Source organism: Mirounga leonina, unplaced genomic scaffold (genome assembly GCF_011800145.1).
Source record: "Mirounga leonina isolate KUSES-001 unplaced genomic scaffold, KU_Mleo_1.0 Mir_376, whole genome shotgun sequence".
NCBI lineage: Eukaryota > Metazoa > Chordata > Mammalia > Carnivora > Phocidae > Mirounga > Mirounga leonina.
In genome coordinates this window covers 2,435,596-2,453,192 of record NW_023270718.1, presented here as the reverse complement: position 1 = coordinate 2,453,192, position 17,597 = coordinate 2,435,596, and the positions used below count along the sequence as shown (strand labels likewise).

The following is a 17,597-nucleotide window of genomic DNA, read 5'->3' as shown; positions in this document are numbered from 1 at the left end:
ACTGAGGGGGGCACAAGACCAAAGGAGAGAAGAAAGTGGCCCCTGAGACTGCAGACACAGGCTGGCCCTCAGCTCAGGTTTGTGACATCATCCATGTGTTCAGGGTACTTCTGAGCTGAGCTGTCTGGCAGGAACAAAGATAAATCCTCCGGGGTAAAGAACTGTCATCTAGAATCCCCGCAATCCCCAGACAATGAGCAGCCCACAGTCAAGTCACCCAACATGCGTGGAAATAAAGCACCACGAACAAGAACCAGAAGAGACAACAGAGCAAAAGCAGACTCACAAGGGCTTTGGACAGTGAACCTGCCAGTCACGGATTAGAATACGGGTCTCCCCCACTTTCCGAAAGCTCAAATTACACCACTTTGCTTTTTACAAAAGATCTGCCTTAGTACGATACGGCTTTTTTCAAAAAAGTGAAAATCCTCTTTGGATCTCTTTCTGTTAGCGATAACAGGTACTAAGGTAGGTCTTTTTTTTTTTTTTTTTTTTAAGATTTTGTTTGTTACAGAGCACGAGCAGGGAGAGAGGCAGGCAGAGGGAGAAGCAGGCTCCTTGCTGAGCAAGGAGCACGATGTGGAACTCGATCCCAGGACCCTGGGATCATGACCTGAACTAAAGGCAGACGCTTTACCAACCTAAGGTAGGTCTTTTGTGAAGGTGCAGTGGCGGGACACAAACTTTTGGAAAGTGGGGGATACTCTGCGCTTATGGCTTATGAAAGGTTCTGCAGGATCACTCTGCTTTCAGCGAGCAGGGCAAATGTGTAGAAGAGCTTGGAAATCTCTGCAGGCAGCCCAGAACTAAGTAATGGCCTAGCAGATGGGAAAGGGGAAAGCCTCGGACACAAGAACCCAAAGTAAAAACTCAGTGGCTGGGCTCAACAGCAAATCAGGCACAAGTGAAAAAAAAGACTGATTGAACTAGAGCTAGGTCCAAAAAGTAGCACAGAGGCAGAAACAAAAAAAAAAAGAAAGAAAGAAAAAATGTTAATGGAAGATAGAGTGAGAATATCTATAACACATTCAGTTGACCTTCTAGAATCAGAAGAGACAATGGTGCAAAGATAATGTTTTAAGACAGGATGGTTGTGAATTCCAGACTGATGAGTGACACCGATAAGCCCAATGCATTGTAAGCAGGATGAATTTTATTTTTTTTTTCTTGCAATTTGTTTTTTTAAGATTTTTATTTATTTATTTGACAGACAGCGAGAGAGGGAACACAAGCAGGGGAAGTGGGAGAGGGAGAAGCGGGCTTCCCGCTGAGCAGGGAGCCCAATGCGGGGCTCGATCCTAGGACTCTGGGATCATGACCTGAGCCGAAGGCAGACACTTAACGACTGAGCCACCCAGGTGCCCCAAAGCAGGATGAATTTTAAAGAAAAGTGCACCTAGACACATGATCTGCAGCTATTGATTTCTCCAAAGCTGTTTCAGGTGAAAAATGAGAATCCTGACAGTCCTCCAAAAAGATCGATTTGTGAGACATCAGCACCTAGAGTGCTCAAGCGTTGTGCTTGTCAGATAAACCTAGGGGGCCCATCAGAGTGTGAAGTTTGGGGGACAGACGGGAGCTGGGGAAAGCATCCTGCCAAGCAGCAGCCTCATCTGTGAGATGGGCTAACGATCCCTGCCCCAGATTCCAGAGGGAAAGTGGGCATCAGGCCCCCTTGCCCAGTGCCTGGTGTGCAGTACTCAAGCGGGAGGTCTTTCAGGGACCCATGGAGAGCCTGGGGCGTAACAGCACATGGCTCCTGGTCTCTGAACACAGAAATGATGGTGTCACCTACTTTTGGGGTGGCTGTGAGTTGAAGGGGAGATGGGGTGCTCTCACGTGCCTGGCACTGCCTGCCACACAAGAACAAACAGGAGCCATCCCTGTGGTTGGGGAGCCTTGCCACCCTGGCTGTTGATGTCTGTCAATTTCCGGTTCTGAACGCGGGACTCATGCCACCTCCACCTCTTAGAGGTCATTAGTCTCCCCCCTCCCCCACCAACGCTGCTCGCTCTAGCTTGTAGTCATTTAAGCCTCAGGAGGCGCTACTCGCTGCCAACCATCTGTTGGTCCAGCACAGGTGATCTCTGGGAGATGGGACAGGAGGTTAGGAGTTGCAGCTGGGGGGGAGCACATGGCTCTGTAAACACCCGGGTCATAACCCTCAGCCCTCGCCCTCCTCCTTTGCAAAAGGGGAACGGAAATTGTACCCTCCTCAGGACTTGGTCGGAGACTATGAGCTGATATGTGTCAAGTGCACACAGTAGGGGCCCAATACATGTCAGCTACAATGGAAAACTACAAACGAGGACCTTCTGTTTATCCTCCCTCGTTTGAGATCCTGAGCTTCAGCCTCTGAGTGAAGACTCAAGAGAGTCTTCTCCAGCCCCGAGCTGGCTTGGAAGGCCAGTGCTCACCTTTGCACACTCTCCATCCTCGCCTGGCCTCCCCCCTGCCTACCAGGACTCCATCGATGTCACAAAACCGGCAGGCACGGAGTCCAGCAGAGGTCTCCCTTTGTAGACGCCCCCTATTTTATGGGTTTGGTGGGGTTTTTTTGAGGTTTGCTAAGCTGCAGGGAACGCACCACACTGTATCCTTAAGGACAGCAGGTCCCCAACTTCGCTGATCAGGAGACTCCCTCGGGTGCTCATTACAGAGTCCCAGCCCCTCCCTGGAGTTCTGATTCAGCAGGTCTGGGGTAGAACCTGGGAGTCTGCATTTTTTAATAAGCACCCCTTCTTGAGTCTGAACCGTAGCTGGGTTGGGAAGTACTTCCTCAAGCCATCACTTAGACTTGCGGTGACACCCACCATCTCACACTCCTCTACCCACAAGTGAAAGGGAAGGGATTGTTTGGTAGAACTCATCGGCAGTGACTCCGTCTTACTCATTCCTCCCACAAATAAACTCCAACTGTCAAAACCTAGCATTTCCCAAGGTGTCTTCTGAGGTACCCTAGTTCAGGAGCTCCCCAATAAAGGGGTTCCACATTGAAATACTTTGGGGAAACAACACTGCATTCTGCCTTACTCTTCAAAGTTCACATTGTGCAATGAAGAAACTCACTTAATTTCTCACCCCGCATCTTAGATCGCCTTTTTCATGCAACATCTAGTTAGGCTAATTCTGTAAAATATGTTTCACAGAAACACTGGTTCATTGCACTTGGGTCTGGCTGACTCGAGTTCCCAAATACTGGCTTCCACCTCCTCTGTTCCTGCTTCTAAACACATCCCCTGTGGACCCCACACAGCAATCCATGGACCTAAAAACATAAGCCACAGAGAATTCATTTGGTGCGGTGGTGTTGCTGGTCCAGATGCCAGTCCAAGGTGTGCCGACTATAAAACTGAGAACAGCCTTTGGCCCCCGCAAATCTTCAGACCAAGTGCTTCCTCCAGGACGGGGTCCAAGCTCTTATTTCTTCGGCTGCCACCCCCACAGTCTTCTCGTCTCTTCCATGTCTTTAAAGAGTGGCAGCCTGAGATAGTCAAAGGAAAGAGGGTCTTCCAATCATAGCGCAAGTAGAATCCATACCAAAGAAAAGGATAAGCCAGCATACCCCGGGGAAGCCTGGCCTGAGCTGGTTGCATGTGTCCTTGGCATGTCCTGGCCAGGCACTTCAGAGTCAGCCATGGAGGCTAGAGCCCCAGATATTCAGCCAGGAACACGGCGAGGATGCGGCTCAGGTTGTGTACCGTGGGGGGGTGCAGGTTGGCCTCAGAGTCATGGGGTGTGTGCCAGACGTCGGGGAAGGGCATGGAGATGAGGTGGAGCACCGGGACCCCTGGCAGGAGAGAGGGGAAGCTCGGTCAGGCTGATGGCTGACCCAGAAGCCCAGCCCTGGGCCTGGGGAAACCTGCCTCACCCCACCCAGAAGATACTCTGTCCTAGCACTTGAAGAACTCTGAATGATGATTTTAAGCGTGTGAGGGCAACATGTTAGTTTAAATATATATATACAGAATATCTATTGTTCTCACACACAAACTAGAGAAACTCAAAACCTAATGGATTATGCAAAGGCCAGAAGAAGGGAAAGATGTCTGACCTCATATTGCCAGGTTTATTATTAGGTTCTTTTTCTCTTTATTGATAGCTTGCACTTTTTTTTCCCAAAGATTTTATTTATTTATTTGACAGAGAGAGAGAGAGTGCACAAGCAGGGGGCGAAGCAGAGGCAGAGGGAGAAGCAGACTCCCCACTGAGCAAGGAGCTCCATGTGGGGCTCCATGCCAGGATCCTGGGATCATGACCCGAGCAGAAGGCAAACACTTCACCAACTGAGCCACCAAGGTGCCCCATAGCTTGCATCTTTAAAAAAAAATTTTTTTTAAGTCATTTCTATGCCCAATGTGGGGCTCAAACCCACTACCCCAAGATCAAGAGTCGGATGCTCTACCAACTAAGCCAGCCAGGCACCCTTCTAGTCCAGGCCCTCAGCTAAGGCCACACACACCATTTTACCCTTACGGTAATCCTTTACAATAATCCTATATTTACCCCTATTTTATAGAGGAGGACGCCGAGGCACAGAGGCAGGCAGAGTGATTTGCCTAAGGTCCTGCCTCAAGTAAACAGCACGGTGAGAATTTGAAGCTGGGCCACCTGTCTTCCAAGTCTGTGTTCCTAATCCCTGCATTACGATGGGTTCCCATCCTCCGAGCGCTTCCCTCTGTGTTTGTCAAGATTCGCTAAATATCTGTCCCCTCCCCCCACTGGACAGGACCCAGGCAGGTTATGGGCCATCACAGTATCCCGGACAGCCCAGGACCTGCGTTGGGAAATAATCACTGAAAGAATCACTAAAGGCACTGTCAGGAATGGCATATTTATGGAGTGAGTAAATTAGAGAGTAAAAACTTTAAAAGCAGTTTTTAGCACTTAATATAATATGCCATGCACTGCATGAGAAGGCATTTTACCTAATCTCATTCAATCCTCCCAACCCTGTGATTACGAATATACACAAACAGGTGTGTTCGTATGTATGTATGTGTCTTTTTGTTTTCCAGAAGAAATGCAGGAGACAGGCTCAGAGAGCCTGAGTAATCTGCCTTTGGTTGACCAATGGTAAGTGGTAGACACTAGAACCCAAGCCTGTCCGATTCTTTTTTTTTTTTTAAGATTTTATTTATTTATTTGAGAGAGAGAGGGAAAGGGAGCACAAGCTGGAGGGGAGAGGCAGAGGGAGAAGCAGACTCCCCACTGAGCAGGGAGCCCGATGCGGGGCTCGATCCCAGGACCCCGGGATCATGACTTGAGCCGAAGGCAGACGCTTAACCGACTGAGCTATGCAGGCGCCCCAGCCTGTCCGATTCTAAAACCTATGTTCTGAACCCCTCTACCAGATGTCTTCAGCCCTGGCTGTGCGACAGATTCATCTGGGAGTTTTGTAAAAATAATGCAGACACCCAAGATTGTGGTTCAGTGAAATGAAAAACACCTGAAATGCAACTGGGCATTTTTCGAAGCTCCTCTGGTGATTCTGCGGGACTCCCAGGGCCTTGAAAGACAAGTACTGGAATCTGATCACTGAGGCACCAACAGTACTAGCTAATGTTCTCTGGAGGCTTACTGTGTGCCAGGCACTATGCAAGTAACGTCTTTACTATAAGAGCTCATTCAGTCCCCTCAACAACTCTGAGATAGGGGCTCTTAGTGTTCCCATTCTACAGATGAGAAAGTTGAGGCACAAAGAAGTTCAGCAACTTGCCACCAGTCCCCGACCCTAGGAAGGGGCCAGGGCCAGGTCCCACCTGTCCTCCCTTGGATGCCGTGAGCCCCCTCCCCGCCCCCCCTCCCCACCCCCAGCCCAGGAAGTACCTCGGTGGAGGAAGGGGATGTGGTCATCTTCCACAGAGCCAGGGGGCTCCCCAGGCTGGAAGTACATCACTTCCTGGGGATGAGACTGTAGCAGATTCATGCGGTGCAGGCGCTTCTCTGGAGGTGGTGGGGATTAGAGAGCAAGGGTCAGCCCCCTCAGGGTCAAAGTTTCTCCTGCACACAGATCAGGGCAGGGCAGGAGGCCTGGGGGTAAAGAACTAATCTTCACATCCCCACAAGGATGTAATTAGCTAGCCCTTTCCACAGGCTCACTGTGTTCCCAGTCTCCTCTATTCTCTCTGAGCCTAGGAGGTAGATACCCCTATTATTGTTACTATTGTGCCCATTTTACAGATAGGAAATGGAGGCTCAGAGAGATGAAACCACTTGCCCAGGTTCACCCAGCTGGGAAGAGGCAGAGCCCAAATTCAAAGCCAGGGCTACTGGACCCCAGAGACTATGTGGAATCACTGCACTTGACTGCTGTGGGATCTTTGTGTGTTTCTGCCCTAATGCCTTAGAGAGAGAGTAGGGAGGTGGAGGGCAGGCTGGATGACCCCTCAGAGAACAGGGACCCACCCCACCAGGCTTTCCCTCCTACATCCCAGGCTGGTGCCTGCCCCCACCTTCACCCTTACCGATGGTCCGCAGCCGATGGAACCAGCGGGCCGTGTGAGGGAAATGACTGTAGAAGTTCGGATTAGGGGCGCCCAGGAGATCAAGAAGCATGAAGAGCTCCTAGGGAGAGAGGCCAGGTGGGATCTCGCCAACCTTGCGTTGCCCTCTCCCTCCCTCGCCGGAACCCAGTGGGGCCCTGGTCTTACGATAGCCTGGATCCTGGTGGGGCCTGGGCTGTGGGGTGCAGACTCCATGAGCTGGGCCAGGTGCCGGGAGCCATAGAGGGAGTCCTGGGGCCCCCACTCCTTCAGTGCCTCTTCACCGTCCAAGAAGAGCAGCTGCAGAGTCACTGGGGCTTCCTGTGGGAGCCGGGGGTCAGAGCCGGCTTGGTTCCAGCCCTCGGCCTCAACCCATCCACATTTCCTGCCCGCCTGCACTGCTGAATAGCACAAACTAGGTCTCCTCACTTGTAGGGGGTGGGGGCCAGAAGTGCAGACTCTAAGCCAGACCGCCTGGGTTCAAATCCTGGCTCGGCCACTTTGTAGCCGGGCAGTTACGGGTAAGTTACTAACTTCTCAAGGCATCAGATGACAAAATGGGGTTAATAACAATTCTAATCATATGGTAGGATGCGAATCCAGGTCCTGGAATAGCACCTGGTATGCAGTAACTAAGAAGGGGCAGCTCTGATTATTACTGTTATTCTTTAGGTTCCTTTAGCAGAAGGGACAGACCCACAAACGAATCATTATGCAGTGAACTGCACTTGGACGAATGCTTCCAAGAACTCTGGGGTTCTAAAAGAGCATGGGAAGGGAGTTAGGGATAACCTGGCCTGCAGAGCATGTTGGGTCTGCTGGGAAGGGACGTTTGCATGGAGGTGAGTGGGAGCTGGCCTGGCAAAATGGGGCAGCAGGGAGAATGTTCCCAGGCAAGAACCAATATGGCCAAGGGTTGGCACCAGAGCCAGAGAGCTTTGTGAAGAGGCCCGAGGGATGAGCAGATACCAGGGACTTGGGCTTTGTTACAGAGGGTTTGAGCCACGGAAGGGGCCTGAGCAAGGGAGAAGCAGGAGGGGATTTGTGCTTTCTTTCATTTATACATTCCACACATTTCTCTTGACATCCTAATTTACACCAGGTAATCTTGTGGGCCCAAGGAATACAGCAGAAAACAAAAGCAGCCAAATCCCTGCCTATAGGGAGCTTGTTCTAGCTGGGGAGACAGACAAACATATCTACATAAAGCACCAGAAATGCTTGGGATAGTGACAGGGAGCTCTTCCAGGGTGGCTGGGAAACCATCTCTGAGGGGGTGACATCGGAGTGGACACTTGAATGAAGGGTGCGAGCCAGCTAGGAAGGTATCTGCAAAAAGCACATTCTAGCCAGAGCAAACGGCAGGTGCAAATGCTCTCAGGCGGGAGTGAGCCTTGTGAGTCTGAGGAACGCTGAGGAGGTGGGTGGCTAGAGTGGAGTGAGGAGGGACAGGGGTGGGAGAGGAGACTTGAGAGGTAACAGGGCACAACTCAGAGGCCCCTATAAGGACTCTAGCTTATGCCTGCAATGGGGTAGGAGCTCTGGGAGGGCTTTGGGCGGAGGAGAGACAGGATCGGACATTCAGGGGAGGAGGGAAAGATCCCTGTGACTGAGTGTGTGGAACGGAGGCAGGAAGATAAGTCCAGGCAGGGAAGGATGGGGGGTTTAGACTAGGGTCGAGGCAGCCCCAGACTCCCACCCCTCTACCCACTCCTCACCTGCTTTTTGGCTCTACTCAACTCCCTGTCGAGGGCCTGGGCCAGCTCTAGGAGCAGGGCACAAGGCACAGCCGAATCTGTGGCCCCCACAAAGGGAGTTGAACCAGATGGGAAGAGCTTGGAGTCATAATGGCAGGCAAGGGTGAGGTGACGGGCAGCCCCTGGGTCCAACGTGGCCACCACGTTGCCAAAGTCCAGTGGCCCCAGGGGTGTCGAGGCCGTGAAGGGGTCCAGTTCCACATGCCAGCCTGCAGTCAGGGTCCGCAGTGTAGCCTCCAGAAACTAGTGGCAGGAGAGAGGTGGGAGGGTGGGTGGGGACTGGGGAGGAGGTTGGGAGAAGGGCCATGTGACCTGAGCCATGCAGAGCAGTTGGGCTGACTCATAATCCCCACTTTGGTTTAAATCATTCCCTTGACACGCTTTTGCTGAGGGCCTACTGAGTGCCAGGTGTGTCGTGACCCCGCCTCTCGATGCCAAGACTAATCCCAGCTCACTCATCGATAGCACTCATTGTGTGCCAAGCCCTGTTCTAGGAACCCTGTAGGAATAGGCACTGTTGATGGCTCCATTTCATAGATGAGGAAACTGAGGCACAGAGAGGTTAAGAAACTAATCCAGGGTCACACTCCAAGTGGCTGAGGTGGGATCTGAACTCAGGGGGTAAGTCTTCAAATGACTGGATGCTTTCTGGGAAGCGATATAGAGATGTCATTGTGCCAGCTCTGGAACCAATCTGAAATTTGGGTTGAAACCCTAGGTATACCATTTATTAGCTGTGGGATTCAGGCAAAATGCCTAACTGCTCCGGTCCTCAATTTCCATCTGCATAGTGAGGATTACATCAGTGCTCACCTCATAGAGCTGTTGCCTAGCACACAGTAAGCTTTTGGGGGGAGTATGAAGGGCAATACAGCCTAGTGGTTACCAGCGTGGGATTCTAGATTCAGATTAGCTCCAGTCAGAGCCCCAGTTCTGCGTTTTAGCTGCTTGGGGTATCTTGGGCAGAATGCCTATTTCCTATTCCCTGGCAGGCTGCGGGTCAGGGGTTGGAGGTGGGGCCCTTTACCTTTCTGACTTGGAGATTGCCAGGGCTGCCCGGGGTCCGCACAACCAGCAGGGGGCGCAGATAAGTGTTCCAGAGACGGTGTGGGTCCAGTTGCCCCACCACCCTCCGCAGCCGAGCTTCGGGGAGGCTTCCGATCAACCGGCCCTTGGGAGGGGGTAGGATAGGGAAGAGAAGAGCCGAGTGTGAGAGCAACCCCCATTCCGACCCTAACCCAGACGCCATCGCCCCTAAGAAACCCCGGTTCTTCTTCCTAATTCGAGCCTCCAGCCGAGGGACTCAGGAAAAGTCCCTCTAAGCCCATCAACTCCAGCCCACCCCAATCCTGATGGGGAAATCAAGGCCGAGACAGAGGAAGGACTCTTCCAAATAGCTGACTTTCAGATTGGAACCCAGAACTCCCAAGTCTTACTACTCCAGACCCTTCCTCTTAGGGAGAACCACCTATTGCAGAACAAGCCCGAAGCCTCAGTTCGTTAGCAACGAGCATGCGCTCTAACGATGGAGACCGCAGCACCTGCGGCTAGAGCCATACGATACAGCCACGTCAACCTGAGACCTCAGGGACGGCGAGGCGGGGAATGAGGGCGCCCGCGGTGCCCGTGCCCCTGCCCGGCCTCACCCGCAGCTCCCGGCCCCGTGGCAGCTCCTCAGTCTGGCGGTGCCAGGCGCTCCAGATGGTGTAGAACCCCGAGGCCACGGCCAGGGACAGCAGAAGCAGGGGCAAGAAGTGCGCCCGCGGGAGCAGGCGGCGCTTGGGCGGTGAGGGTGGCTCTAAGAGGCCACGTTCCCCGAGCCGCAGCCGGGACCGCCCGCGGCCCCCGGAAGGCATGGCAGCTTCGCCCAGAAACCGGTCCCGGACCGCGGATAGTTTAGGCCCAGCCAAATCCCACCCCATGGAATCACCGGACCAATGAACAATAAGAGAGGCTGCACCATCCCACCCTTCCTCGATCAGTAAAGCCAATGGGGACTCTCGTTCCGAGAACACGCCTTCTTGTCTCCCTAGGGCTTTTAGGGTTGGTTCCCCTGAGGGTTGCACAACCCCAAAAGGGAGCGCGAAAAGGGTAGGCTCCGTCTCAGCGGAGGAAAGGAAGCCAGTGAGAAATGTTTGATCGTGGAAAACATTGGACCTAGGCACAGGTCCACGCCTCTCCGTGTAAAGGCAAAGGATTGGTTACTCGGAGTCGGAAAGATCAATAGACACGTAATAGAACAGACCCTGAAGGAAAAGGGGCGGTGTCCGTCCCTGAACCGAGGAGCCGATTGGCTTCGCGGAGGCCGCGCCCCCGAAGGCAGGGCCGGCGGGCATTTGGAATGGGGTGTCCTTTCCCTCTTTCAGCCTGTGCCGCTCTACAACGAAGTGATTTGAGTCGAATCCGTTTTCTTCTTCTCTCCATAATCGTGAATATCTGCCCCGTATGGTCCTGAAAGACCTTGAACTACTACGCAACGCTTCTACCCCACCTCTGCGCTGGGCTGGGCGGGTCGCTATGGTAACAGGCCACGCCCCCACAGGTTGGGCTTGCGCAGGCGCCGACGGAAGTGGGCCGCAGGAAACGGAAGTCCCGCCTGTCGCGCTGTCTTCAGAGGCGGCAGCAACGCGGAGGAGACGGCGCTGATCTGGGACCGCAGGCACTATCACCATGTGAGGCCGGGCTAGGCTTTGGCTGCGGGAGTGGGGTTGAGGGCGTAAATGTGGCCGCTTACCGGTGGTGCGCAGAGGCGGGGCGAGGACAGAGATTGTAGGGGTAAAGTACGCATCTTTCTCCTGACGAGTTTGAGGACGGGCATGGGGCCTTTGACGGGTCCTGAGTTCGAGTGAGAAGGCAGTTTTACCAGTTAATGGGCTGGGATTTCCCAGATAAATAGTCTTACTGAAATGGATTTTAAGGGGAAGGAAAGAACCTGGGAAAGGGGAATGCGGAGTTTTAGAAATAACGGTTTGAGGTACGGGACTTACCCGGACCATTTGAGCTGGAGACGGTTGGCTTTCCACCTCATTCGCGACTTTTTCGGCTCACGAGTCATCGAAATGATTTTCCTGATTTATGTATTCACTCAGCAAGTATTTATTTATCGCTCCCGTATGGGGCACTGCTTTAGACACGTGGGATACATCAGTGAATACCACCCCCGCCCCATAAGAAAAAAAACTCCCCTGCTGCAGCTTATGGGGTGGGAAAAGGCAGGCAATGAATACACTGATAATAAACATGTAAAACATAATGTTAGGTGACCAGAGCTGTGAGTAAGGAAACAATAGAGCAGGGTAAAAATAATGGGGAATGCCAGTTTTGAGAGAGAGTAACTTAATAACCAGCGCAGGACACACTGAGAAGGCAACAGTTGAGCAAAGACCTGAAGAGCGGGAGAACCACAAAGATGACTGGGGAGGTATCCAGACAGAGGGAAAGAAATGGAGAGGCCCAAGGTGAAAGTTTGCCTAATATCTTAAAGGACCACCTAGGAGGCCACTGCTGGAACAGAGGGATGGACAGTTGCAGGGCATTGTAAAAACTTTGGATTTTACTTTTTACACAGAGATGGGAGCCATGGGAGGGTTTCAGAGCATGAGAAGATATGACTTAGGTTTGATACAACCTCTGGGACTCCTCTGGAGAATAGACCCGTCGGGGAACATGGGCAGAGGCAGGGAGACAAATAAGCCTCTTAGGAGAGAGGTGATGGAGGTTTAGGCCATGGTAAGAAATGGTGAGATTCTGGGTATATTTTAGAGGCAGATGACAGGATTTGCTGACAGATGGAATGCAGGATGTGAGAGAGAGGAGTCAAGTTGGTATCAGAATTTTTGCTCAAGGAACCAGAAGGATGGAGATGAGGAAGGCTGTGGATGGAGTAGGTTGGGGTGGTTGGGAGATCTGGAGCTCAACTGAGGATGTGTAAGGTTGGAAACATGTATTAAGCATCCAAGTGGTGATGCCAAGCGAGAGGGCCTGAGCAGGAGGGTGGATGTGTTGGGGAAGGGTTGGGGAGACACCCAAGTGCAAGGCCATGTGACCACGCACGCTCCAGCGCTGGGCCCTCTCACCTGTGGGTTCCATGCTTGCCCACTCAGGAGCCTCCTCAACAAGCCCAAGAGTGAGATGACCCCAGAGGAGCTGCAGAAGCGGGAAGAAGAAGAGTTCAACACAGGTCCGCTCTCTGTGCTCACGCAGTCAGTCAAGAACAACACCCAGGTGCTCATCAACTGCCGCAACAACAAGAAGCTCCTGGGCCGCGTGAAGGCCTTCGACAGGTGAGTGCCTGGGTCCTGGAAGGTGTTCTGTCCAAGCCTGGAGATGTGGTCCTAGCTCCAGTGTGAGGAGCCTGAATACAAGGTTTTCAGAGTCCTGGGGCATAAGCGCCTTCAGACCTCAAGGTGTGACAGTATCTTGTGGTCCCTCCAGCTGTGCAGCTGGTAGTGCTGGGCATGTACTTGGGAGCCAGGCTTCCTGGATTCATTTTCCAGCTCTGCCTCTTAGCAGCCAGGCGACCTTTAGCAGGTAACTTTATCTCTTCCATACAGTGGCACTAGTTCTGGTGGTTGCTGAGATTCAGTGACTTAATACATTTGACGTGTAATAAAGTCATTAGAAGTACAGCATCTGGCACACAGGAAGCTCTTAATCACTTTTTGCAGTTACAACATAGAGTACCCATGCCCAGTACTTTTTTTTAGGCTCCAGAGACACAGCAGTGACTAAAACAAGTCCTATACTTAAGAGAGCTTATGCCGTAGGTAGGGAAGCTGACAGCAAGCACATACATAACTTGTCATAAGAAATGTAAAGCCAAGGGCGCCTGGGTGACTCAGTTGGTGGGCATCTGCTTTCGATCCTGGGGTCCTGGGATTGAGCCCCATGTCAGGTTCTCTGCTCAGTGGGGAGTCTGCTTCTCCCTCTCCCTCTGCCCGGACCCAGTTCGTGCTCTCTCTTGCTCGCTCTCTATCTTGAGTGAATAAAATCTTTAAAAAAAAAAAGGAAAGAAAAGCCAAGTAGGAGTATGGAGTGCTGGGAAGGAGGTGCTGTCCTAAACTGGAATGCAAGAGGCCCCATAGGAAGAGGCAATGATGAACAGACCTAAATACGATGAAGGAGCAAGCTAGGGTCCAAGTGTTTTGGCCAGAGGGAACAACAAGTGGTTATTCCTCTCTGGGCCTCAGTTTCCTTGTCTGCAAAACGGGCGTCATGAAAATACCCCTCGTAGGGCGCCTGGGTGGCTCAGTCATTAAGCCTCTGCCTTTGGCTCAGGTCATGATCCCAGGGTCCTGGGATCGAGTCCCACATTGGGCTCCCTGCTCTGCCGGAAGCCCGCTTCTCTCTCTTCCACTCACCCTGCTTGTGTTCCTGCTCTCACTATCTCTCTGTCAAATAAATAAGTAAAATCTTAAAAAAAAAAAAAAGAAAATACCCTTCGTAGGACAGTTGTGAGGGTTAAGTATTTCTGTAGGAAGAGTACTTGGCTCAGTAGCTAAGATCCTAAGTGCTCAGTAAACATATAACCTGCAGCCTTCAGTTAGCATTTGGGAAATAGTGTGGCGAAGCGTAAGTCTACAGTGTTTTTGCCACAAGCTGTTATGTGACCAGGAATAAGTCTTTGCACTCTGAGGCTCAGTTTCTTCTCAAGAATGAGAACGAGAACAGGAAGTGCTGAGCCACGGAGGCAGATAGACCTGGATTTGAACACGGGATCTGCCACTTCCAAAATGTCATCCCACTGTACCCGGTGTCCTGCTCTGGAAGCTGGAGGTGACACCGGTGTTTACCTCCTGGGGGTGAGATGCAGTGAGGATTGCTGGCTTCGTGCTTAGGAGAGGGGCACTTAGTAAGAGCACAGTTAAGTGGTGGTTTATTCGCGCGCGTGTGTGTGTGTGTGTGTGTGTGTACACATTTTTTGTAAGATTTATTGTATTTAATTTGGGGAGGAGGGGCAAAGGGAGAGAGAGCTTCAGGCCGACTCTGCACTGAGCACGGAGCCGGAGGCGGGGCTCGATCTCATGATCTGAGATCATGACCCAAGCTGAAACCAAGAGTCAGCCGCTCAACCAACTGCGCCACCCCGGTGCCCCCCCCCCGCCACACACACACACACACACACTCTTTTTTAAGGTGATTCTTTCCTTTTCCCCTAGCTGCTGCTTCTTGCCCCCACATCAGCCTCCCACCTCTCCACCCTACCCAGCCTCCCACCCTAATATGTATCCTGCCACATTTGACTCTCACACATATCCAGGGGCTCCTCTGTGGTGTTAGCTAACAGCTTTTTTGAGGTCTAATTGACATGTCATCATATCATAAATTTAATTTTTTTTAATTAATTTATTTATTTTTATTTATTTATTTATTTATTTGAGAGAGAGAATGAGAGAGAGCACATGAGAGGGGGGAGGGTCAGAAGGAGAAGCAGACTCCCCGCCGAGCAGGGAGCCCGATGCGGGACTCGATCCAGGGACTCCAGGATCATGACCTGAGCCGAAGGCAGTCGCTTAACCAACTGAGCCACCCAGGCGCCCCCAATTTAATTGTTTTTAAGATTGAATCTTTCATGTGCTGCTCTTCTGCATTTTGTTTTTCACAGTGTGTCAGTGGTCTGAGAACATCCCTGCAGGTCCGCTAAAGCATTCTTAACCCCCTTACTTACTGTGTTAATTATGTTACTTTCTTGGGTGAGCAGTGCATGCAATTGAGACAAAATTCAAAAGAAACAAAAGCACCCAATGAAGACCAAGTCTTTGCTCCCTGCCCACCAGTGGCCCTCCCCAGGAATCCCTCCATGGCGAATTCCTTAGGTCTGTCTCCTTACGTGACATCAGACCAACAGACGGAGGAGGGTGCTTTTCTTTATTTTTAAATCACTGCTAAGGGCACATCACACAGTTTTAGACCTCGGCTTTTTCACTTAACAGTATATCTTGGAAATGTTTCTATACTGGTACGCTATTTTTTTTTTTTAACTTATTTTTCTCTGAATTGCTAATGTATTCACAGGATTCCAAAAACAGTAATAGCAGTCTGATGAAAACTTTCATCCAGCCTGTCCCCAGTCTACCCAGGTCACCCCACCGCCCCCTATCTCTGCATGTCTTCCAGGATTCTGTATTGTACAAGCAAGTGGGGGGTATCGATGCTTCTCCTACCCGCCTTCTTCCCCTCAAGAGAATCACTTTCCTCAAATACTTGGCATTTGTCACTCAGTAGCTTCTTGTGGATATTACTCCATAGCAAGGCACAGAGCTTCCCTGCTCTTAACTATTTTGTTTTTCTTGCTACTCGGTAACGTTTCCTTCTATCCTTCTGTCCTTTCTCCTGGCTTTAATTTTTCTTCATAGCAGGTAACGTAATTTGACAAATGTTTCAGGTCAGTCTGTTGACTTGCTTAGCATTCTTCTCTCCTCACTAGAATGCAGACCCCATCAGGGCAGGGTTATCCTCTGTTTGCTTCTTTGCTGTATTCATTGCAAGTGCTTGTGGAGTGAGTTAATCCATCCTGTCCTCACATGCGTCCACCTGGCACCCTGAGGAGACAGGGACCAAGCAGGACTGTAGTGGAGGCGTCGTGTACCCGCATAGGCCCCAGGGGCCTCTGGTTCCACAGAGAGAAGCAGCTCCCCTGCTGATGCCTTCAGAAGTACTTGGAATTAAGAAACACAAGCAGACGCATTTTGCTTACCTTTACCTTGGACCAGGGCCCTGTTCTAAGTCTTTACAAGAATGCCGTGTTGATTGAGCTTCACAGCAGCCCTATGGGGGCACTGGGAATGGCTCCATTTTAGAGAGCAGGATATTGGGGCCCAGAGGGGTGAAGTTCTTTGCCCAAGCCTCAACCTGAGGACTGGCGGAGGTGCTATGGGAGCCCCAACTGTCCTGGTCCTGGGTCTGTGGGTGCTGCTGGAAGAGGGGCGGACGGAAGCCTCCCCCCTCACTCCCGGTGCCTCCCCCCGCCCCAGGCACTGCAACATGGTGCTGGAGAATGTGAAGGAGATGTGGACCGAGGTCCCCAAGAGCGGCAAGGGCAAGAAGAAGTCCAAGCCAGTCAACAAGGACCGCTACATCTCCAAGATGTTCCTGCGCGGGGACTCGGTCATCGTGGTCCTGCGGAACCCGCTCATCGCCGGCAAGTAGGGGCCTCCTCTCCACCATCAGAATTCCCGCCCTCATCCTGCGAAGACCTGCCCTTTGTAATGGGAATAATAAAGTCCTGTGTTTTTTCTACTCGCATCTGTTCCCAGAGCCTTGCGAGCAGGGCAGACTTGGGGAAGGGAGGCAACTGGGTGTGGGGCCGGGTGCTGGGGTCAGGACCTCTCTGCCCCTCCCAAGCCTCACTTTCCCCATCTGTGAAGCGAATGGGGTGGATACAGAGAGCTCCCTTTCCTAATCTTTTCTATCTTCTCTTCATCACTGTGTCTCTCTCTTGCATCTCTCTCTCTTCCCTCCCTCTGTCCCTCTCTCAGTAAGTTGAGGTCTAGCTCAGAACTTCTTGCAGTCTTTTTCTCCATTTGTTCAGTCAGGAAACAGCCCCCCAAGTGCCTCCTCTCTGCCAGGTCTGTGTTGCAGTGTTGCTGGGGGCCCGGCAGCACCCAGGAGAGCCCTGACCAGCCCTCACTGAGAGGAGGAGGAGGATCTAGTTGGAGCGGCCAGTACCCAAATACTGGTAGCGATTGCGGCTAACACCTGCCGAGCTGTTAGGGTGCCAGGCCCCAGCCTCTGTGCTGATCAGACTTCCTCTCAGCCACCGTGAGCAGACACTGTTAATGATGACCTCCATTTCCAGAGGAGGGAACTGAGGTACAAAGAGGGGCAAGCACTTCCCTGGGGCTACCCAGCCAGGAAGTGGTGATGGTATAATTCAACTCCACCCTGCGCCAGAGCCTGGGGCTTAACCCTGAGCTCCACTGGCCTCAAATTACAGCTTCATTACCCCTGGGAGAAATTCTCTGACAAATGTGGGGAGATAGAGGTGGGAAAGGAGGAGACTGGCTTATTGGGGGGGGATAAGGAAGATCCTGGTCTTGCTCTGATGCCCACACATTGTGCTCTCCCCCACCCATGTCTCTGTGTCCTATCTCTGCTTGGATCTCTTACTCTGTTCTCCAGATAAGACCAAACACCAGGTGGGTGCAGGAGTTTGCAGGCCTCAGATCAAGATAAAATGAGATGTTTGATACACTGAGTTGCGGAAGGCACATCCTGAGTTATTCCGTGATCCATTAGTGACAGAGCAAGGGACCCTGTAGGAGGAGAAGGCTTGACACAGGGCGACAGCTGTGAGGTTATAAAGGTGCACGTTTACTGAGTGGCCCACATCTAATGGGAACAGTTATCTGGTGGG

General features: G+C 51.9%; 2 protein-coding genes and 1 long non-coding RNA gene across 3 annotated transcripts; 2 read left to right on the top strand and 1 right to left on the bottom strand.

Moving 5' to 3' along the window:
* Positions 1-2,865: 2,865 nt before the first annotated feature.
* QPCTL (glutaminyl-peptide cyclotransferase like) lies at positions 2,866-10,352 on the bottom strand. Its single transcript, XM_034986800.1, has 7 exons — positions 9,889-10,352; positions 9,270-9,413; positions 8,204-8,485; positions 6,654-6,806; positions 6,468-6,567; positions 5,830-5,946; positions 2,866-3,790 (listed from the first exon to the last, which is right to left on the bottom strand). The coding sequence occupies exons 1-7, from the start codon at positions 10,162-10,164 to the stop codon at positions 3,645-3,647; spliced, it is 1,218 nt and encodes a 405-aa protein (XP_034842691.1). The 5' UTR covers positions 10,165-10,352; the 3' UTR covers positions 2,866-3,644.
* Positions 4,831-6,468, top strand: LOC117998164. The gene is made up of 3 exons (XR_004675951.1): positions 4,831-4,842; positions 5,019-5,076; positions 6,438-6,468. It is a non-coding gene; the product is annotated as an uncharacterized LOC117998164 (long non-coding RNA).
* Positions 10,353-10,807: 455 nt separating the features above from the next.
* SNRPD2 (small nuclear ribonucleoprotein D2 polypeptide) lies at positions 10,808-16,483 on the top strand. Its single transcript, XM_034986802.1, has 3 exons — positions 10,808-10,914; positions 12,346-12,525; positions 16,216-16,483. Coding segments are annotated over exons 1-3 (357 nt in total). The 5' UTR covers positions 10,808-10,912; the 3' UTR covers positions 16,391-16,483.
* The last annotated feature ends 1,114 nt before the right edge of the window (positions 16,484-17,597 follow it).

Coding starts and splice junctions, on each gene's coding strand:
- QPCTL (XM_034986800.1), bottom strand. CDS start 10,164: ATGGGGTGGGATTTGGCTGGGCCTAAACTATCCGCGGTCCGGGACCGG. Junction 9,414..9,888: donor CACGGGGCCGGGAGCTGCGG/GTGAGGCCGGGC, acceptor CCCCCTCCCAAG/GGCCGGTTGATCGGAAGCCT. Junction 3,791..5,829: donor CATCCCCTTCCTCCACCGAG/GTACTTCCTGGG, acceptor CTCTCCTGCCAG/GGGTCCCGGTGCTCCACCTC.
- SNRPD2 (XM_034986802.1), top strand. Junction 12,526..16,215: donor CGCGTGAAGGCCTTCGACAG/GTGAGTGCCTGG, acceptor CCCCCGCCCCAG/GCACTGCAACATGGTGCTGG.